Below are 22,499 nucleotides of genomic sequence, written 5' to 3'. Positions count from 1 at the left end.
GATTTTCTTTCTTCTTTTTTTGGTACGTGCCCCTATGGGGAACCGAACCCGGGTCTCTGTGGTTTGCAGGCCAACGCCCCAACCGCTGAGCCAAACCAGCCAGGGCTAATTTTTTAATGTTAAAAGAGCTTGACTGCATTCTCAGAAAAATGAGGATCACTGCCCTGAGCTGACAATCCACTTCTGTTGTGATATTCCACCAAACAGTTTAAAATACTGTTGTTAGATGTCTGCTCATCACATTTCAGGTCCCACATTACCCTAACTGACGTTGGAGTGTTTCCACACTTTAGTAGTTTCCTGATTTAGGACCACAGATGGTTAATTACATCCACTATGGAACTGACAAACTTGGTTACTAAAGGTAATCTTAACTCCTTTCAAAGCTTTTGGGAATCTCTAAAGCAAAGGAAATAAGGAAGGGGACGAGATTAATTAGGTTTCTAGAAGAAAGAGTAGGTTTAAAAAAAAAACAAAACTATTTTTTTCCTTTAATGATTTTAGAGAAAGAAGTGAGGAGAGAGAAACATCCTTGAGAGAGAACATGGACTGGCCGCCTCCTGCATGCCCCCACTGGGGATCCGGCCCACAACCTGGGCATGTGCCCTGACCGGGAATCCAGCGGGCGACCTCTTAGTGCGTGGGTCCACGCTCAACCACTAGCCACACCAGCCGAACAGAAGGAGTATGTTTTTAGATGGGATTTAAAAGATGGCAGAATTTCATAAGAGAAAGCGCCTTAGGGGCTTTTGAAATGACCAAAGCACATATGGAGGAACTGATAATTCCATTACGCAGCCCACAGGATTTAAGGGGCTGTTGGAATGTGAGAGGAGGCATGCTGAATCCATGCTGTGAGGATTTTAAACGCCGGAGCGCTGCAGCATCGGGGAGCCGCCGAAGGCTCTCAGCAGGTGAGTGGCAGGACCCGACTGGCCCCCGGAATGGTCCACGCCGTAATTTTTCCGGCGCTCCCTTCCGCTCTCTGCCCAGCCCTCAGGCAGGCTTCGCGGCTGGTGTAGTTGGGGCTCGGACCACGCGAATCGCAGGGTCGCGCAGGGCGAGCTCGGGATGCTGCGGGGCCCGACGGAAGCAGGCAAGCCCTCGCCCGGCGCTGCACCTGGGCCCGGCCCGGCCGCCGATTGGACGGCTCCGGGGTGACCCCGCTGTATCGCGAGACGAGATTGGCAGCGGCGGGGCCGCATGTGCCCCCGCGCTGGCTTTGTACGCGGAGCCGCCTGACGGTCCTTTAACAATGGGCGGTGCGAGCGCCCGAGCGCTGGGTCCGAGCTGAGGCCGGCGCTTCGCGGCCGACTGTCTGCAGCATGAGCGGGGCCGGCGTCCCCCGCGTGCCGGCGGGGCTGGGGCTGTGAGGGCCTCGGTTCCGGGTAAGAGAGGCCGCCGCGGGACCGGCAGGCCCGGGCTGGGCGCCGGACACCAGACCCGCCCGGCCCGGCCTTTTGTTCGCCTTTCTGGGGCCGCGCGACACCGTGCGCTCCTCAGGACGCGGAGGAGGCGGCCTGGCGCGGGCCGGGCCGCGGGGGGCTCCCGGGGGGCAGCAGGCGCCCGGCCGTCGGCCGCGGAGAGTCGGCGCCGCGCGGGCATTCGGCTCCGGGTTTCTCCGCGGGAGGTGTTCACCTCCGGGGCTGTGACTGGTGTCAGCTCTCCGCTCCGGGCGGGCGGGAGAATTCGAACCCCGGACGCGGGGAGCCCGGAGCAGGTCCCCCTCCCGCTTCCCCGAGGCCGCGCCCCGGTCTGCGCGCTGGGAACTCGGGGCCCGGTTCGTCCCCTTTTCCCGGCACCCAGCCCGGCAGTTCTCAGAAGAATCCGGTGCCTCCTGACCGGGTAGCTCGGGCCCTCCGTGGGGCCGCGAGGAGTTGGTTTGATCCTGGTCGGGAGTCAGGTGGAGGGGACAGTCACTTAGGGCGGCCTGGGTCACACCCCTCCGGGAGGGGCGCGGAGGGTCGGAGGGAGCTGGCAGTGACCGAGCCTGGGTGTGTCTTGCAGACTGAAGTTGCCGCGTCTGGCCAGGCGCGCCGCCCGGGCCCATGGAGCTGGAGGGGCAGTGGTGGCGGGGACAGCTGGCTGCCGACATTCACCAAGCCCTTCGGTACAAGGTAACCTCGGCGCCAGACCTTTCCACTCGCTTCTTGGTGTCCTCCGTCAGTTAGTACGTGCCGGCCTCCTGGACGGTCCGGTTCTGGGGCCACTCGTTTCCAGACCAGAAAGGGCTGGTTTGCTTACTTGCTCGAGGTTAATTAATCTTGGCTTCCCGGGGAAGTCTGAAGAACCTGCCGCTTAAACGAGGGGGTGGAGTGGGGCGTGGCCGTTGGGGGAGAGAAGGCGTGAAGACTTTCTGAGGTTCCCAGGTGGAACTGGGATTTCATATTATACGTAAGCCAGCGGACATCATCTTATTGGGCAGAGCAGCCCTCCTCCTTCTCTAGTTGTAGTTGTTTGTACATAAATTCCCCAGCCGCCCTGGCTGGTTTGGCCCAGCGGTTAGAGCGTCGGCCCGCAGACCAGAGAGTTCCGGGTTCGATTCCAGCCAAGGGCACGCACCTCGGTGGCGGTTTGTCCGGGACCCCGCGTGGGTGGCAACCAGTCGCTGTGGCTCTCTTACGTGGATGGTTCTCTCTCTCCCTCCCTTCCTCCTTTCCTCCCTCCTGCTCTATCGGAAGATAAATGGAAAAGTATCCTCCGGTGAGAATTAAAAAAATAAATAAATGCCCCAGCCTTTCCACTAACTTGCTGTGAAACTTTGGACAAAAGTTACTTAATTTTCCGTTTCCAATCTTTTCATCTGTAAAATGAATAATACTAGAGTGTGCCTTTGGGATGATTGTGAAGATTAAATGAGTTGATACTGTACATACGCTTAGAACAGTGATTGGCGTATAGTAAGCACTAAGAAAGTCGTAATTGTTGTTATTCTCTACCCCCACTACCACCCCGCAGACCTCAAGATTTGAGGCTGTTCAAAAAGCCTTAAGGTAGAAGGATTTAGCTGCTGTTTCCAGTTAATATCAAGGGCAGAAAGTAAACCTAGTATATTTAATAGATACTGGGGGGAAAGAGGACACTTTTTTTTTTTTTTTCTTTATTGATATTAGAGAGAGAGAGGATGAGAAGAGGACATTAACTGGCTGCCTCCTGCATGCCCCCCACTGGGGATTTGGCCCACGATCTGGGCATGTGCCCTGACCAGGAATTGAACCAGCGACCTCCTGGTTCATGGGTTGATGCTCAACCACTGAGCCACACTGGCGGAGTGAAAGAGGACACTTTTATCTCTAACTTGACTCAGTTTCACCATGGATAGAGAGAGCCATTAATTAGGTATAGAAAATTAGAAAGAAGCAAAACCGCTGACTCTTTAATAAAAAAGGATGCTGACTATTAGATTGAGAGATCCAGGGATGATAATGAATTTATGTCTTGATTTTTTGATCAGGTTAAGTAGAATTAGAAAATCTAATTTTGACTTAAATTGTTACACTTATAACCTAAATGCTACTTATTAATTCTGACATTCAGTGCCTTAGACACACTCAATGTATCTCAGTCCCCTAAGAGGGCATTTATATCACAGAGAAGTCTCAACTATGGAATGGTTCTCTGGAATGTTAAGAGAGTAGCAGGTTTCCCACTTTGAAAATTATCCAGACACTTTTCATTTTTTATTTTTGCAGATGTTGTCTTTCAGTTTTAAGTGTTCTTTTCTAAATGTTAGCTCTTTATGTCTCTGGTATGTGGTGAAATTAATTACATTTTTTTTTAATAACGTGAAACTTAAAAGATTTTTCTTGGTGATTTACATTTTCCCCCATGATTTTTTCGTATATTTTATGTGTAATTTTAATTCTGAGTGATTACTTAAATTAATTTTACCAGTTGAGATTGGAAGTGGATTTTTTTCCCCCAGTAGATGTGTTGAATGCTTTTGTGTGTTAGGCTATGGGGAGGATCTAAGGAATAAGACATAACTCTGCACTAAAGTTGCTTATGAACTATCAAAGGACAAGATAGTGCAGGAATGCCATTGAAAGTTATCTTGAGCCACTTGTGTCATGCTACCCTGGGTTAGCTTTATTTTTATCGTTAAGCATTTTGTAAGCCACATGTTGTGATTTCACATAGTGGCCACACTTTGTGAAGAATTTATGTTAATCAGTAAAATTGGAACATGTGGAACTGAAGAGACCACTATTTGTAATACACTAAAGTCAAGGAAAATTAATATGAATTTTTCTTTAAAAAAAACACACGTTAATTCCAGGTTGTTAAATAAATGATTTAGCCAGATGCTTATTTACAATATTTGAGTGCCTACAATGGGTGCTCTGTCAGGTGTTATGGTAACAGTAAATGAAATAAACATGATCCCTGCCTTTATGGAATCTCATATAATTCAAAGTATCTGAATTTAAGTCTTCCCTTGGGCAGTTGCCATTTGGACACTATGGAAGGTGTTCTGTGTTTACACCCAAGGTTTATGGAGGAATAATTGATGTGACTAGCATTATTATCTACAAGGGAAGAGTAAAATTTACAACAAATGGAAATTTTTGATCACAAATACCAACTTTACTGTTTTTGTAAAATATAATTACTTTCCCCCATAAACTCTCCCCCCCCCCCCCCAAAAAAAACCCCTGCAAATTGGCTGTTCTTTTATACCCTGTGTCATCATCTTTTTCTTCTCATTGTTTGGCTTTGCATACTAATGTCTTAGGATGCTTGAAGGAGTATTTTTAGGATTCTTTATGACGGAAGCAATGCTAGCTTTGTAAGAAACATTAAGTATCTCACAGACTTGTACTTACACTTGTGAGTATCCCTTCTATGCCTTTATTTCCATCCTGGCTGGATAGTTAACCCACTCTGGGAAGGGGGTGATACCTGGGATGGTGAGCTGACAAGGACTAGAGATAAGATGGAGGTGACAGGAGAAGCAGATGAAGGAAACATGAATGTTCAATTCTAGGGGATCAGGAACAGACAGAAAAAACTTGTAAGCTGAGAGAAGCATAGGTTATTTTCTCGTGCTTGTATAATTGCAGTAGCTGGAAAAAGAGAACTAAATCTGACAGCCTTCTGGTAAGCACTTGTACTTTAATATTTAAAATAATGAAAAGAGAAAGTATTAGACACATTGTTTAAAATTTCCAATTAATGGCCCTTGGGGTTCTTGCCTTTGTTTTGTCTTCATTTGATAAAGTCAGCAAAGAGATAAAGTCCACCAGTGTTGTCCAGCTGTTTCCCAGTGAGTCTTTAAAACTTTGTTCAGTACTCTTTTGCAGAAAGCCTACTCTGGCTTTGTTTTTTCCCAATAACCATTCCCTGAACTGGATTAGATCTCTCACCTCAGTGTTCCTATAATACCCTGTGATTACTATATCATGTTCTAATAATCTCTGTATTTTGGTTCACCTGCTAGAGAGAGGCTTGAGACTGTTTTTCAGCTCCTATTCATGGGGTTAGCACAGTGTCTGCTACATGGATAATGCTCAGTAAGTGTCATGTGACAGCAAAGAAAGGTGAAGTTAAAAATCTACAGAAATGGTAAAGGAGAAAAGAAAAACCCTAGGGGCTACATAAGAAATTAGCATGTTCCTTCTATTTGGAAAAATTAATTCTTTTATTTTTATCTTCAAAGAACCAGACCAGCCTAAGCCAATTTTTTTTCTTTCCCCAGTAGCATTTGTTTGTGCTTTTCTTACTTAATACGAAAATTAAAAACATAAAATGGTCCATTAGTCTGTTTCATCTAAATTGTTGAATTTATGAGTATAGAGTTCCTTGTAGTATTCCCTTATTTTTTTTTTAATGTCTTCAGAATCCGTAGTAATATTTCATTCTTTTTTAATTTAATTTTTATTTATTTTTAATTGCGGTGACGTTGGTTGATGGAATTCCTATACAAGTCTATGGTTAAAAAATTTAAATAAATGAATAAAATAAAGGAAAATGGCCCATTAACCTGTGTACCAAGTAACTACTTTTATTATTAAATATTTTTTTAAATAATACATGCATATGGTTTTTAAATTCTTTTGATAGAATAAGAAGGGTTAAAATAAGCTTTCCCAACCTTCACTATTTCCTGATCCTCTAAGGTTACAACCATTATTGGTTTTTTCTTGAAAAGATAATAAATTAGTATATCTACAAATAAATTATTTTTGTTGTTGATAGAAGAGGTCAAATATATAGTCACTGTTTTATACCTACCTCCCACCTAACCTCACTCAATTTATCAAAAGTTTCCATATCAACACATACAGATCTACTGCCCTTTAGTTTAATGTCATCACTGAATCAATGTCCCGTAGTTTATTTAATCAGTTTCCTGTTGATGGATGACAAGCTTTTTTGTAATTGCACTTTTTATTTTGAGATAATTGTAGATTACCTGCAGTTGTAAGAAATAGTACAGGGAGATCCTCTATACCCTTTACCCAGTTTCTCCAGTGGTAATGTCTTGTAAAACTATAGAACAATTATCACAACCAGGATATTGACATTGATATAGTGAAGATACAGAATGTTTTCTATCAGCATGATGATTTCTTTCTTGTGTTATCCTTTTATAGCCACACCATTTTCCTGCCACCCTCATTCCCCCCTCCCCTTAACCACTAATTAGTGGTAACCACTAATCTCTTCTTCATTTCTATAATTTTGTCATGTCAAGAATGTTAGTTATGTAAATGGAATTATACAGTATGTAACCTTTTAGAATTGGCTCTATATACTCAGCATAATTCTCTGGAGATCCATCCAGGTTGTTGGACATAAAGCTTTTTATTCCACCATCTTGCTATTAAAAATGGTGCTGCAAAGGACCTTATATGTAGGGTAAATTCTTGAGTCTAATGTTGCTAGGTATCTGCAATTTGCATTTTTAAAAATTTATATTACCTACTTGTCACCCAAAATGTTATAGTATCAACCTGAACAATAATATCTGGGAGTTTCTGTTTTCACTATTGATATCATAAACAAAAATTAATAAAATGTAATGTGGTAAGTGAAAAACTATAATTTTAAAATTTTGAATGAGATTGAGGCATCTTTTTATGTTTTTGGCCTTATTTTTTGCTATGAACTGTGTGTTCATATTTGTTGCCTTTTTCTTACTGATTTATAAGAGTTCTCTAAATAATAAAGAAATTAGCTCTTTATCCTATGTGTCAAATATTTATTAAATTCATCTGTTCTTGCCTGATTTGAAATGCCGTTGTTATCAAATAGGTTCTTCTATCCAAGAAAAATGAATCTCTTTCCATGTATACAAGTCTTCCATACTCCTTAGGAATTTTAATGTTATGGTCATATAGTGTTAGCATATATAGATTTATTTCTAGGTGTTTTTATCTTTATAGTTACCACATGTGGAATCTTCTATTTTCTAACCAGCTCTTAGTATACAGAAAGCTATTGGTTGTTTTATATTAATTTTGTAAACAACCATTGTACGGAATTCTTACTGTTTCTATCATCTAAAAAATAATAACTTTGTTTCTGAGAGTAACTTTGATTCTTCCTTTCCAGTAGTTAAACCTTTTCTTTCCTTTTTCTGTTTGGATTGAGTAGTATTCACAGAATAATGTTTAATAATATTGCAGTAGCTGGCACTAGAATGCTAATCCTTTTATTATTTCACATCCAAGTGAGATGCTGGCTTTTAGATATGTGATCTTTTTATCTCCCTAATCAAAGAAATATGTATCTGTTATTTCTCCCAAGGTCACTTTTGTTCAGATGCTGTTTTAACATCAGTCGAGGTGATTGTTCATATTTATACGTGAATTATTATTGTGATTTATATTAATATAGTTTCTAATATCAAACCATCCTTGCATTCCTGGGATGTACTACAATTGATGATACATTCTTTGGATACATAAATTACATTTAGTAGTGTATTCACTACTAATTTTTTTTTCCTTCTATTTTTTAGTTAAATTTATTGGGGTGACATTTGTTAATAAGATTATATAGATTTCAAGTATGCTATTCTGTGATACATCATATGTATATTACATTGTGTGTCCACCACCCAAAGTCAAATCTTCTTTCATCACCATATATTAGACAAAAATATGGAACACTTCACAAATTTACGTGTCATCTTTGTGTAGGGGCCGTGCTAATCTCTGTATCATTCCAATTTTAGTATATGTGCTGCTGAAGCAAGCACATATTGGATAATAGTTTATCAAAAATTGTATATCTTATTAAGTTAGATTGATGTGTAAATTCCATTTTTGTGTGTTTTGTTTTTTAAATTTTTGTTTATTGATTTTAGAAAGAGGAAGGAAGAGAGAAAGAAATATCGACTTGTTTTTCCACCCATTTATGCACTCATTGGTTGCTTCCTGTATGTGCCCTGACTGGGAGATCAAACCCATAACCTTAATGCATCCTGCTGATGCTCTAACTAACTGAGCTTCCTGGCTAGGGCCCACATTTTGTTCATGCATGCATGCATTCATTCATTCATTCATTCATTCTTGGGTACTTGGGTTGTTTGTTTCTACCTTTTGGCTGTTGTGAATAATGCTGCTATGAACATGGATGTACAATTATCTCTTTGAGTCCCTGCTTTTAATTCTTTGTGATATATACCTAGAAGTGGAATTGCTGGATCATATGATAATTCTACTTTTAATTTGGTGGGGTTGTAATACTGTTATTTGCAGTGGGTACACAGTTTTATATTTCCACTTAGTACTCTAGGGTTCCAATATTTTCACATCCTTGCCAACATTTATTTTATGTTTTTTTTGTTTTTTTGTTTTGATAATAACAATTCTAATGGGTGTGAAGTAGTACTCATAATGGTTTTTATATGCACGTTCCTAATGTTTTGTGACATTGAGCATCTTCATATGTGCCTATTGGCCATTTGTATATCTTCTTTGAAGAAATGTTAATTTAAGTCCTTTGCCCACTTTTTAATTGAGTTGCTTGTGTTTTGTTGTTGAGTTGAGTTGTATATATGAAAGAGTTCTTTGCCCTAGCCAGTTTGGCTCAGTGTCTAAAGTTAGAGCATTCGCCTGAGGACCAAAGAGTTGCTGGTTTGATTCTGTTCAAGGGCATGTACCTTGGTTGTGATTCAGTCCCTGACCCTGGTTAGGGTCGTGAGGGTGGCAACCAATCAATGTGTCTCTCTCACATTGATGTCCCCCTCCTTCCCCCCTCCCCCTTCCTCCCACTTTATCTGAAGATAAATGGAAAAATATCCTTGGGTGAGGATTTTTTTAAAAATTGCTTGAATAGTCCTGGCCGGTTTTGCTCAGTGGTTAGAGTGTCAGCCTGCGGTCCAGAGAGACCCAGGTTCGGTTCCTGCTAAGGGCACGTACCTCGGTTGCAGTTTTTCCTCGGCCCTGGTTGGGTTGTGTGGGTGGCAACCACTTGATGTGTCCCTTTCACGTCGATGTTTCTCTCCCTCCCTCCCACTCTATCTGAACAAAATATTGAAAAATGTCCTTGGGCGAGGATAAAAAAAAATATTGCTCAATACATCTATTTCATAATCCAAGAAGCACCTATAATTGGCCATGTCAGAGGTAATTAAGGACAAGGAGAAAAATTTAGTTTAAATTTTAAATATCATTCATTATTCTTCCACTCAACTTTTTCATGTTTTTGTTTCACTCAAGAAAAGTGTGCTTTAAACACTTGTAACACCTAATATATTGGGGGGAAAGTCATCTTTGAATTGTGGGCATACTTCGATAGGCTATGTTAACTAAATGTTGTTCCTCTTGATTTAGGAGCTGAAGTTGCCCTCTTACAAAGGCCAGTCCCCTCAACTAAGTCTCAGAAGGTATTTTGCTGATTTGATTGCTATTGTGAGTAATCGATTCACGCTCTGCCCTTCTGCCCGACATCTTGCTGTCTATTTGCTGGACCTGTTTATGGATCGGTATGACATCTCTATCCAGCAGCTGCATTTAGTTGCACTTTCCTGTCTGCTTCTAGCAAGTAAGTATGAATCTGAACTATATGATTAGAAATTTCTATTATTTATAATGAAAAAGATTTATGTAGAACTCAGTAAAATATTACCAAATTCCATTCATTTCAGTTTACGAGTAAGAGACAGTTTGTGTTGAAAGTTCTCCTTGGGCCCTGGCCGGTTTGGCTCAGCGGTTAGAGCATCGACCTGCGGTTCAGAGAGACCCGGGTTCGGTTCCCCCTAAGGGCATGTATCTCAGTTGCAGTTTGTCCCTGGCCCTGGTTGGGTTGTGTGGGTGGCAACCACTGGATGTGTCCCTTTCACGTCGATGTTTCTCTCTCTCTTCCTCTCTCTCCTTCCCACTCTATCTGAACAGAAAATGGAAAAATGTCCTCAGATGAGGATAAAAAAAAGAAAGTTTTCCTTGGCACAATGATTCTTTTTTTTTTTTTTTTTTAACCTCACCCGAGGACATTTTTCCATTTTTTATACAGACAGAGTGGGAGGGAGGGAGAGGAAGAGAGAGAGAGGGAAACATCGATGTGAAAGGGACACATCGAGTGGCTGCCACCCGCACGACCAACCAGGGCCGGGGACAAACTGCAACCAAGGTACATGCCCTTAGCGGGAACCGAACCCGGGTCTCTCCGGACCGCAGGCCGATACTCTAACCACTGAGCCAAACCGGCCAGGGCGGCACAATGATTCTTAACCAGACATTAAAATGTGGGTCTGGAGTCTTTTAAAAACATGTGCCTAAACCATACGTCATGTAGATTCTGAAACAAATGTCTAAGCCACTCCAGAGCTACTGACTCAAAATCTACATCATGGGGTCTGAGTATTTTTTAAATGTTTTTAAAGTTCCAAAGGTGATTCTGATGTGCCTATCCAACTGAGAACCATTGCCTTAAAGCAGTGGTTTTCATCCAGGAGCAGTTGTGCCCCACAGGGGATTGGAGGTGGTTTTGGTTGTCATCACAACCTGGAAGGATACTTCTGACATCCAGTGAGTAGAGGTGGGACAGTGCCCCAAAACAAAGAATCATCTGGCTCAAAATGTCAATGGAGCTGAGATTGAGAATTTTTTTCTAAAAGGTACCATACCCTTGTATTGTTAGAATATCTTCTTCTGACTATATAACGAGTAGCTTAAAGAACTGAAAGTTCACATGCAGCTGCTACACATGTGAAAACCTTTGCTATGGCATAGGCACAACTGTGTATAGGCTGCAAGGTAGAATCTGCTATAACCATGCTTGTTACCCAATGCAGAGTGTACTGTTGGGCCTTTTGGTACCTCTTTCTCTTAACGTCTTCCTGTAACTCATTTCGTTGTTTGTTAGTACCCCAACTGAAGAGAAAGAGGGTGAGTAAAGGAGTTGAAATCGAGTTTTTCTTCTTTTAGTAATGTGAAAAAGATTGTGTTTGATATTGAAGTTGAATCCATTATGTACTTTATATATTATTCATGTCATCACAATAGAAATTGTGATACTACTTCAAAGTAGTATTTAGAAATATCTGCTGCCTTCACTTCTAACCCCCACTTGAGGGTTGGGATCCATTGTGGCTATTCTCTAAAGAACATTCCCCATATACCCTGCTACCACAGTTCTTTCTAAAACATCTTTGTACTTTTACTGCAAATAAACTTAAAACCAAATGCAGGCCTCTGTGGTATCATTTCTGGTACTAATTTTTTTCTTAGGCTTTCTTTTCCTACCCTTATTCTTCCTTTGATCTGATGACCTCAACTACTTACTTTTTCTCCTTGAAGATCTTTTTATAAGTTATTTCAAATCTTTTGTGGATCAGGCTAAATATAAATAAACACAGCGCTAATGAATTCCCACTGCCTGTTGATTAAGGTAGAAATTCCTTAATGTAATATTTTGAACCTTTCATCTGGACCCAGCCATCTTTCCAGTCTCGTCTTCCAAACCTATCCCCATGTACTTTGAGCCAAATTCTACCAGAATACTGTTTCCTGAAAAATCTGCATTTCTCCTTTAATCTATTGCCCTCTAAGTTCCAGATACATTATCTGCTACTCCTTACCCAGAAAGCCAGTGAAGTAATGCTTGTATATTTATAATTAACCTTTAATTTAACCTTTAAGGTTTCATCTTCATAAGCAGCCATGTCTACAATTCTGTATGTGTTTCATCACTGGTTGTGAAACCCTTTGTGGTTTAATAGTTTGCATAAGATTGGAAAAACCCATACTTGGCACATCAGATGTGTGAGAATCCACAAATGGAATGGTTTCTTGTTATGTTAAGGATGTTAGTTTATTAGGGGCTCAGTTTATAGTATAGAAACACTGGGACTCAGATATGCTAGTTAGGTTATTTTTTAAATTTGGGATTATTAATGAAAAATAATTTTTTTGCCTGCTGTGGCCGTCACTACTATCCTTTCATTCTACCAAGCCCTGCCTTCTCTATGCCTGCAGTTCTTAAAATGGACTGAAATTATGAATGATGCACAGTCAGTTCATAGACCAACCTACATTTATGACTCAAGTTTACTTACTGGTAACTTACAAAATGAATTAGAGATTGCTAAAGTAGATATTCATAAACATGTTACTACCAAAGTTTACTGAGGACACTAGTTGAATAATCTAGTAAGAATTCTGGCCACCATGTAATGCTTGGAATTGGTTCCAAGTTTCCACAATTTTCACAATTTGGGGAAAGGATACTTTATTTGTGCACCATCTTAGGTTGGTTGGAATGGAGTTTCCAAATGGTTCCTTTTTTTATTTTTATTTTTTTTAATTGATTTTAGAGAGAGAGGAAGGGAAAGAGAGAGAGAGAGATAGAAACATCGATAAGAAAGAATGTCAATTGGCCACCTCCTACACGCCCCCCACTGGGGATCGGGCCCACAACCTGGGCATGTGCCCTGACTGGGAATCGAAGGAGTGACCTCTTGGTGCACGGGTCAATGCTCAACCACTGAGCCACACCGGCAGGGCAAATTGTTCTTTTTTTAAAATGATCTATTGTTAGTTTAAGGTGTCATGATCAATTTATTTTATTGAAGATTATTTGACTTAATTTATGTGGTAATATGTAGTTACTTTTTGCTTATTTTTGAGGAGGTAGGCTTTAGGATTTATATTTGCTGTGGTTCAAATATGAATTGTTTATCACCTAATACTGAAAGAGTTGGCTACCTCCTCCCTTTGTTCTATTAATACCCCCTAACACCTCTTTCCCTGAGAGAGAAGAATTGCTTTTTACATTATGCTTCTCCACTGGAGAGTGAGAAAGTATGATATTTGTGGAATTCATTCTAGTTTTTCTTAAATTTTTACATTCTATCTTGTATTTGGATACTACTTGCAGCTCTCCAAGCAGTTACCATAAACACTGTTCAAAAATGCTTTTCTCCTCACATAATGATTGAATTCTGTATGTAGCCCTCCCCCAGCTGCTCCTTGCTTTGGGATGGGCAGCCTGTTGCATAAAAGTGAAGACTAGGTACTAATGCATATCCAGCTACCTGTCTGTCTTCACTATTAGAGGTAGGAAGAAAGGGCCTACAGATTATGTGACTGGAGGGTGACGTGTAGTGTTGTAGCCCAGGGATTATAGGGATGGATTGCTAGGTTTTTTGTTGTTGTTTTTTTAATCTTTACCCAAGGATATTTTTCTGTTTATCTTCAGATAGAGTGGGAGGTAGAGAGAGAGAGAAACATCGATGTGATAGAGTCACATCGACTGGTTGCCCCTGGCATGACCCCGATCAAGGCCGGGGACAAACCGCAACTGAGGTCGTGCCCTTGATCGTAATCGAACTCGCGACCCACTGGTCTGTGGGCTGGAGCTCTAACCGCTGAGCCAAACCAGCCAGGGTAGGAGTGTCTAGGTTTTAATCTCGTCAGCAATATGAATTTCAGCCACCTTTGAATCTCATGTTATTTCTCTATGAAATGAAAATAGATACTTATAAATTTGTCTTGAGAATCAAGTGGGGTAATATGTTTAAAAACAGGAAAAATTCTTTTAAGCTGGTAGGAAATTGAAACATAAATGTTAGCATCACGGGCCTGGCTGGGTTGGGGTTTGAGTCCCAGTTGGGGCACATACCTAGGTTGCAGGTTCAATCCCCAGGCAGAGTCCATACAGGAAGCGGCCGGTGTTTTTCTCTCCCTCTCTCTCTTCGTCTCTCTCCTGTGCTTCCTCTCTCTTGATTTGATTTACATCTTAATTTTTAATGAGACTAGAACCTTCTTTTTTCCTATGAATTGCCTCTTCCTGTTTTTTATCCATTGTTCTACAGTCTTACAAATTTGTGAGAATTCTTAGTATATATTATGGGTGACCTTTTTTCCTACTTCATAATAAAAGAACACAATGTAGGTTAGAAGAGCTCACAGTGACATCTGATCCTCACTCTACTACCACATACCTGCCATTCACTGCTGGCTTTGAAAATATGCTGGTTTCTAGGGCTGATTTGAACAATTCCTATAAAGAAAAGACAATCTGATTTGTTTCTGTGTCCTCTAATTCTTTATTTTCTGGGAAGCAGACCTAAATTTCCTGTGCCCTTATTTCCTGTTTGGGGCCTTTATCAATATAATCACATGGCTTCTGGTATTTCCTTTCAATTGAAGAAACTGAGCCTTGTGATCTGTATGTGGTATTGTGGATAAGGAGATTTAAAATACCCACACACATAGCATTCAGCACAACAATAACTGGTTATGAATGCAGGTACTCATTGTTTCTGTCACACACTTTGAAATCCTTTAATATCCATGTATCTGAGTATTTATATCCCTATATATAGTTAGAAAGTTCCAAAAAACTTAAACCTGAATTAAAATCCCAAATATGCAGTTTATTTTTAACATTGTGAATTAAGATACAAAGGGTTTCACACTTATAATAGCCAAGTACTTTATAAATATAGAAACTCCATAGATGCTTAATAATATAGAAGTCTGGCTATTCTGATAGTTGTTGTCCCCATGTAACCTGGTGCAATACTTTGGTCTAGCAGTATAGATTTGGGAATTCAAACATATCTTCCTTTTGGCTTCCATTTTTAGTTTGGTTCAATTTATTTGACTTTAAATGAATTGGCCAACCTTACTACCTTGGTTTCTTGAGCTGTGAAATTGGTCATACACAATTTTGTTCTCAATGTAAAGTTTCAAGGAGATAATACAAAACATGAATTAAACAGTGACTTATGGTATGTTAATTTCTTCTAAGGAAATTCAGGCATGAGATAAATAAACTCATCGATTTTTCAATATTCCTTTGAGGTATACTGCCATTGTTGTTGCTGCAGTACAAATGGAAGGGCACTTTGAAAGCCTTAATGATACATTCAGAGGGACTGAACTAAATTCGTAGGTCATTCTTCTCTGAAGAATTCTACTCTGTTATACTGAGAACAGTGGGTTCCTCTCCTATATCTTTATGCAGTGATGATGCTAGATGACCATGACATAAAGACTACTTTTAGTGCTTTGCGCAGTACTAGGTATATGCTGTTGGGAAAACTTGTGAGATTCACCTTTATGTGATTTGAATTGGGAAGGGCTATCTAAATTTATGAAAAGTCTGAATTATGTAAGGTTTTTTTGGATTTACTCCTACTTGCAACAATATGTAGTTGAGTAGTTTCAGGAACAGAAGAGAAATTATATGCTTCTTTAGGCTTTCTTGAAGTTATGATCTTAGGATCTCCTGCCATAGGAGACAAAACCTTCTACCCCAGTTCCCCTTCCCTAGGCAAAGAGCAGGTAGTCAGCAGTACTTCCCTAGCCCTAAGGCAGGCCGACTTAAACAAACCCCACTGGCTCCAGTACACTGAGCACCTGGGCTGAGTGACCCCTGGCCACTACCATTTGTTGTAGCAACTTCAATGTGTGGAGTAAACCCATCTCTTCTGGAAGAGAAACTTCACAGGGAAACTCATCTGGTTTCTACTGCTTTGACAGTCATTCTGGCTCTTCAAAACGTGTTTTTAAATGGATAAAAATTGTAATATTTCCAAGGAAACCAAATATATTGTAATAGTTATCATAATAGTAGAACAAACATTTTTATATAGTAATATATAAAATTCTAACCTATCATTTTGAACAAATATAAATGTAAAAGCTATTGTGAGAAACCGATAATTGTAATATAATGTGACTGTTTTAAACCTTATTGTAAAATAGAACATAATACTAGGAAGATAGAAGGTTTTAGTTATAATCTCCCTTCTTCTATGGACCACCACGGAACAAAGACCCAAAGAGACTTGAAGACAACTCTTTGATTCTGTTGGTGCATCTGGAAAATCACAATAGTACTTGATAGTTTGAATTCTCTCTAGCCATGGGCTCTAGAAATACCTAAAACAAATGATATATATTAAAACACTTGCTTGGAAATTAACCTATCAGTAGTATGTATTCTATAAAAAATTATTCAGGGGCTGGAGAGGGAATTATATTTCTTGTACATATGGATGAGTATTTACTGAAAAAATGAATGCTTTCAAATAATGAAGTTTTGCCATCAGACCATGTTTACTCCTATTCTGCTGTGAGTAAGGGAATATAAAAGTGCATATAGCCCTGGTTGTTTGGCTCAGCAGTTACAGCGTTGGACTGAGGACCAAAGAGTTGTGGGTTCAATTCTGGTCAGGGGCATGTGCCTCAATTGTGGTTTGGTTCCCACCCCTGGTCGGGGCCATGTGGGAAGCAACCAGTTGCAATGTGTGTCTCTCGCATTGATGTTTTTCTCTCTTTCTCTCTCCCACTCTGAAGATACATGGAAATATATCCTCAGGTGAAGATTTGTTTTAAAAAGTGCATATAAAGTGTTCCCCTTCTTTTTTCTTTGGTAACAGACTTAGCTAGGTTTTTGTTTTGAATTTAGAAGAAGAGGGATAGGGTTTTTAGTTGTTGTGTTTTTTTCTAATGTCTTTTTATTGATTTTTGTTTGTTTGTTTTTTAGAGAGAGAGAGGAAGGGAGAGAGAAACATCAATCAGCTGCCTCCTGCACGCCCCCTACTGGGGATTGAGTCTGCAACCTGGGCATGTGCCCTGACCAGGACTCGAACAACAGTGACCTCTCGGTCCATGGGACAACACTCAATCCACTGACCCACACCAGCCGGGCAAGGTTGTGTTTTTGTTGTTGTTTTTTTGTGTGTGGAATGAGAATGCTTGTGTTACATATTCATCCAGTGTTTTCTCTAAATCTATCTATCTCTGGAATTGAGATTGTGCTGAAAATATGCTGAGATAACAACATTTGAAACTTAGCTACTTTTGATTTCAGATAACTCTATAACATTAAGTCCTTTAAACTTTCTTCTATTCAAATAAAATGATTCTCTTCCACTAACCACTATCCAACCCCCAACCCAAAGAAATTGCCTGAAAAGGTTCAGCTGTTGAAATTTGAAAGAATTATTTTTTCCACCGGCACATGTGACTATTCATTACACAAAAGGACTTAGATCAAAATGTTTACATGTTCCAGCTTTTTTAGGGGTGGTGAAGGGTAGGGCACAGAAGCACGGGGAGAGAAAATATGCAAATGTGACCACCACAGAGTTCTGGCACAATTGTACCTGCCCAAGGTAGGGGAAAGAATGTTTTTGGATCTAAATCTTTGCAGTTAAAGGCAACAAATTCCATTTAATTGACTAGATCTATAATGATGATTTGCCTAATTATTTCTCTATTCCCCTCCCCCTCCCTTTTCTTAAAAGGTAAATTTGAAGAAAAAGAAGATAGTGTGCCTAAGCTAGAACAGCTCAACAGCCTGGGTTGTATGACTAATATGAATCTAGTATTGACAAAACAAAATTTGCTACATATGGAACTATTATTACTAGAAACCTTTCAGTGGAACCTCTGCCTTCCAACAGCTGCCCACTTCATCGAGTATTATCTCTCTGAAGCAGTACATGAAACAGATCTTCATGATGGCTGGCCAATGATTTGCTTGGAAAAAACTAAACTCTACATGGCCAAGTATGCAGATTACTTCCTGGAAGTATCTTTGCAAGGTGAGTGAGTGTGGATGCCAGTAAGTGGCTTTTGAGCTTGTGACTTGTGTATTCTGTTGCTTAAGTTCATTTTTGATGTCTCCACAGATTATGCCTTTCTAAATTATGCACCTTCTTTAGTAGCTGCTGCATGTGTGGCTTCATCAAGGATTATACTTCGTCTTTCTCCAACGTGGCCTACAAGACTTCATCGTCTTACTGCTTATTCCTGGGATTTCTTAGTGCAGTGCATTGAACGGCTATTGATGTAAGCCTCTTTGTTCTTGTGTCGGGGGTGGGTTGTTGTTGCTGTCAATCCTCATTCAAGGATGCTTTTCCATTAATATTCAGATAGAGTGGAAGGGAAGGAGGGAAAGAGAGAAACATCGATGTGACATCAGTGTATCTATTGGTTGCCCCCTGCATTACCCTGACGGGGCTGGGGATTGAACCTGCAACCCTTTGGTCCATGAGCTGACGCTCTAACTGCTGAACCAAACCAGCTAGGGCTGTTCTTGTGTTTTTAATTTCTCATTAATATTTTTCTTTAAGGGGCTCTAAAAGCAACTTTTTTTTCAAAAGCACAGAGCTTTTATAGTATTTGCTCTGAAAGCTTTAGCTGCCATGAACAAACTGTTATAAGAGCAATACTCGGTGGAAGGGGAGCCCCTTTTGGCTGTTATCCAAGTAGAGGTAGTTATTGCTAGTATGATTCAGAGTGCATGAGAAGAAAAAGAGCTGCTCTGATGTGAGCCCATGACTATGAGATCAGTCCATGCAAATCTTGCCTTGTTCTTCATTTCCACATCTTTGAGTTATTGGTCCCCAGGATGTCAACAAAGTAGCAGCTACATTTAAGTGCTTATTATAGATATATCTCCCATGCTGGACATAACCTTTAAAGCTACCAGCAGCCAGTTCCCTAGGTTTGTACCAAGAGAACTTTTTACAAGGATAAGTGAGATCTCACTGTTTTGAAATTATGGTCACAGCGACAGCAGTTTAGGTATAGTGGCACAGTCCATGGAGTCAGCTGTGGAGGAGTTGGGGGTGGTGCATATCTTGCTTACAAATTCTCAAGTAACATTAGCAGTTTCTTTTCAATCCATGTTACAGTGCTCATGATAATGATGTGAAAGAAGCAAACAAACAAAGGGGACAAGCAGTACCTCAGCCAGCACAACTAAGTGTGTTCCAGACAACCTCCCAGTCCTCACGGCCAGTTCACTTTCAGCAACCTCAGTATCTCCATCAGACTCATCAGACCTCACTGCAGTATCGCCATCCTGTATCAGAACAACCAAGTTGTCAGCAGATTGTATCTACCACACACACCTCCTCTTACACACTACAGACATGTCCTGCTGGCTTCCAGACTAGTGTTCAGGGCCTTGGGCACGTGCAGACTGGTGTTGGGATGTCACTGGCGATACCAGTAGAAGTTAAGCCCTGTCTGAATGTTTCTTATAACCGGAGTTACCAGATAAATGAACATTACCCTTGCATTACTCCATGTTTTGAAAGGTGATTTTATGTGATGGTAACACCTGCTCCAGACTGTTTTGTGACTTGAAGCTCTGGCACAAGTTTTTTGTAAACTTCTCTGAAGGGATTCAAATTGCATCAGAACTCTCTTCAAATAGCAGCACCAGGAAGACCGAATATCCCTTTGAGTGCACCATGAATACCTGGGAGGACTAAGCAAACACTGCAAACACTTTAACAGTATGTATGTTAAATTCTGTTCAGTACCTACATGACAAAAATTTCAAGCCCCGGCTGATGGTCCAAATATTTCAAACTACAACAGAATATTTGGGCAGACTCCTTTCATTTTGCTGTTTTGAGAGTTGACCTGTGGTGGGCTCTGGGCCTAATGTTGGTTTATATGTCAGAGATTAATATTTGTCTGTGGACTTGCCAAACAGTCTTTTTATGAAGGAAAGTTACAGTATTAATTTTTGAAGAGGTCCTTTTTTTATTCTGCAGTTTGAGTTATATTCTTGATCTACATGTGAATTTTTGACTAAGTATAAATCCATGAATTGCTATTCTGTACTGATCTGTACAGTAAAAAAATGTTTTAGATGATTCTATATTACTTCCTATCACAAGATAGTATAGGTACCTGGATTTATGTACTAAAATTAAGGGTGGAGTAGATCTCTTAAAATCATGGCCATACATTTTTGTTGTTATTTTTTCCCTAAGTGATCAACCTCAAATCTTTAGAATTAAAACACATTTAACTCAGGGAATTTGTACTACTTGCAAACACTTAACTGTAATGCAACATGTTTTGGGAATGTTATAGTATGAACTACCTTTATAATATAGGTTAAAATACTCCTGCTAGGGTGTATTTTCAAATGAGAATATAACTGTAGCTTAGAATGAATGAAATGATGGTCTCAATCATTCATAATACATATATAGATTTTGCATCTCTCAGTGCAATCGATTTATACTCAGATTTGATTTTATTCGAAAAACGTTTTTTCAAGGAAAGGCATAACTGTAAAATGTCCGTACTAGAACAAAGTCCTGTAGGTTTATTTTTAAGTGGAATGTGGCCAGGGTAGTTCTCAGGTTGTGCTAGAGCAGCACTTTGTTACATGGAAGACAGGTTTTATAGGCAGCCTTTGTATCCAGCTAGTCAGTATAAGCAGGCAAAGGTATTGATTACTAAATGTCATTTTCAGTAGATTGGCCCCAGAAACTGCCCTGGGACATTTCACTGTACTGGTAATGAGTGAAAATAGCAATAATAAGTCATTACAGCAAGGGCAATTTGGGGGTAAGGATTTGGAGAGAGTAAACTTAAAAAAGAAAAGAAATCATTGTAATAACTGAAACTGTATACATTGTGCTCTTATCTGTGGGAGAAGAGAGATTTGGTGGAGGGAAGCTTTCTGATTTAAAAATTAGTAAAGTGTGTCTTTTTGTTTGTGTTTTTTAAAAGATAGCACTTGAATAGAAGGGAAACTTCATGGCAGGTGTGTGACTGCCACAATATGCATTGAAGACAAACTTATAAAGATGTTGTGGGTATGCAGCAGGAGTCTCAGTAATCAAGCCAAATGACTTCTGTTAGGAAGGGAAGGGACTCAAAAACCGATCCAGATGGCTCCAGTGGATAAGTGTGGGTGGGTGGCTTCTGCCAGTGTGAATTCTTAGAGAATGTCCTTTCCATAAAACAAAGGTAACTTTTATAATTAGAGTACATAGGGCATGATGTGGATTTATTAGTCTGGTAGATAAAACTTTTAAAAAAAAACAAACCACTCAGGTAAGAACACTCACATGGCAGTTTTCAAACATGAAAATTATTTTCTGAAAGTATCATTTTTCCTTTTTATAGAAGGCTGCTAATTGGATTTGGGTAGTTCTTCAAGAGAACTTGAATTTTGGGGGGGAAAGTGGGTTCAATCGAATATATCTTTCCTATTCATGTTTAGAACCCAGCAACCTGGAGTCCAATTTTCAGTGTTTTAACTACCTCAATAATACTATGAATGTAAGATATTGGGATAGAGATCCCAACTTGAAACAACAACTGGTGCCTATGGTAATTTAATGTATTGTCAATGCTTTTATTGATTGGTTTGTCATTCTTGTTATAGAATATGCCTTTTTAAAAAGCTTATAATAACACTTTCCCAGTTTATATTTAAAAAAGCTAAAGAACACTGGATTAATTTGGGGGGGGGGGTAGAATAAAATAATTGGTTACTATTGCTGCATACCCAGGGTGGGGTGGGATGGGTTTTTGGAGAACCAGAACTATTTTTAAAACATTAGGTTTCAGTATAAATTCAACTCACAACTGCTAGCTTTGGGGGATGCGGGTGGGGGGAGTTATGTGGGTTTTGTTTTGTTTAATTTATTGATTAGTCTTTAAAGTAGATTTTTTTTTTTTGAGATTACCGGACCATCATTAAATGTGTACTGTGAAGAGATTAATGATATGTATAAAGGGCTTTACCAAAGTCCACTAAATAAACACTACTCAAATACAGACTGCAAACCAAAATGTATCTGTTATAACATTAATTGCAAATGGTGAGTATGGTGCTAAAGTCTACACCAATGGAATTAGATGAGTGCTATGCACTTAATTTTTAAAATAAAACTAGTTTTCAGTAAAATGGTTTTGGTGTTTTGTATTTTCAATATAAATTTGATGTATACTTGCAGCTTCATTGAACTTTGTCATCTTAAAAGTCAGACTTGGAATCACAATTATACTTGCCTAGAACCATTCAGATGTAGAATATAACTAGTGGTGGGAAGCATTTGTCATTCATTAGGTATCCCATACTGAGCATCAAAGCTCACAAAAGTATATTGGATGCAGCTTTGGGCCTTTTGAGCTTAAAATCAGTTGTTAGTATGTTAGCAGTCTAATTTATTAAACAATGAAAGCTTCGGAAAATTCAAAGTCTGATTTGAAGAAAACTAGGGATACAGAAAATAGTCACAGGTTCAACAGTAAGTGTTAATGGTC

The 22,499-nt window shown here is 39.8% G+C and overlaps 1 protein-coding gene and 1 non-coding gene across 6 annotated transcripts; one reads left to right on the top strand and one right to left on the bottom strand.

The window, feature by feature from the left end:
- The first annotated feature begins 830 nt into the window (after window positions 1-830).
- Window positions 831-22,140, top strand: CCNJ (cyclin J). Of its 5 annotated transcripts, XR_004960040.1 has the most exons (7): window positions 844-914; window positions 2,008-2,117; window positions 9,786-9,996; window positions 17,714-18,013; window positions 18,101-18,260; window positions 19,109-19,717; window positions 21,915-22,140. XR_004960040.1 is itself a non-coding variant. In XM_036265712.1 (6 exons), exons 2-6 carry the CDS (start codon window positions 2,049-2,051, stop codon window positions 19,518-19,520), a joined length of 1,116 nt encoding a protein of 371 aa, XP_036121605.1. In that variant the 5' UTR covers window positions 831-914; window positions 2,008-2,048; the 3' UTR covers window positions 19,521-22,140. The 5 variants fall into 5 exon arrangements, 4 of the variants coding, with proteins under 4 accessions (XP_036121605.1, XP_036121604.1, XP_036121603.1 ...); XM_036265712.1 differs by having other exon boundaries at window positions 831-914; window positions 18,137-18,260; window positions 19,109-22,140; XM_036265711.1 differs by having other exon boundaries at window positions 831-914; window positions 18,134-18,260; window positions 19,109-22,140.
- Window positions 8,103-8,206, bottom strand: LOC118632862. The gene has a single exon (XR_004960110.1). It is a non-coding gene; the product is annotated as a U6 spliceosomal RNA (small nuclear RNA).
- Window positions 22,141-22,499: the final 359 nt, after the last annotated feature.

Source organism: Molossus molossus, unplaced genomic scaffold (genome assembly GCF_014108415.1).
Source record: "Molossus molossus isolate mMolMol1 unplaced genomic scaffold, mMolMol1.p scaffold_m16_p_17, whole genome shotgun sequence".
In the NCBI taxonomy this organism is placed as follows: domain Eukaryota; kingdom Metazoa; phylum Chordata; class Mammalia; order Chiroptera; family Molossidae; genus Molossus; species Molossus molossus.
This window is presented reverse-complemented; position numbering and strand designations above follow the sequence as displayed.

Excerpts from the sequence above, each read along its gene's own strand:
- CCNJ (XM_036265710.1), top strand. The coding sequence starts at position 2,049 with ATGGAGCTGGAGGGGCAGTGGTGGCGGGGACAGCTGGCTGCCGACATT. Across the intron at positions 2,118-9,785 it reads ACCAAGCCCTTCGGTACAAG|GAGCTGAAGTTGCCCTCTTA; the intron begins GTAACCTCGGCG and ends CTCTTGATTTAG. Across the intron at positions 18,261-19,108 it reads TGCATTGAACGGCTATTGAT|TGCTCATGATAATGATGTGA; the intron begins GTAAGCCTCTTT and ends TCCATGTTACAG.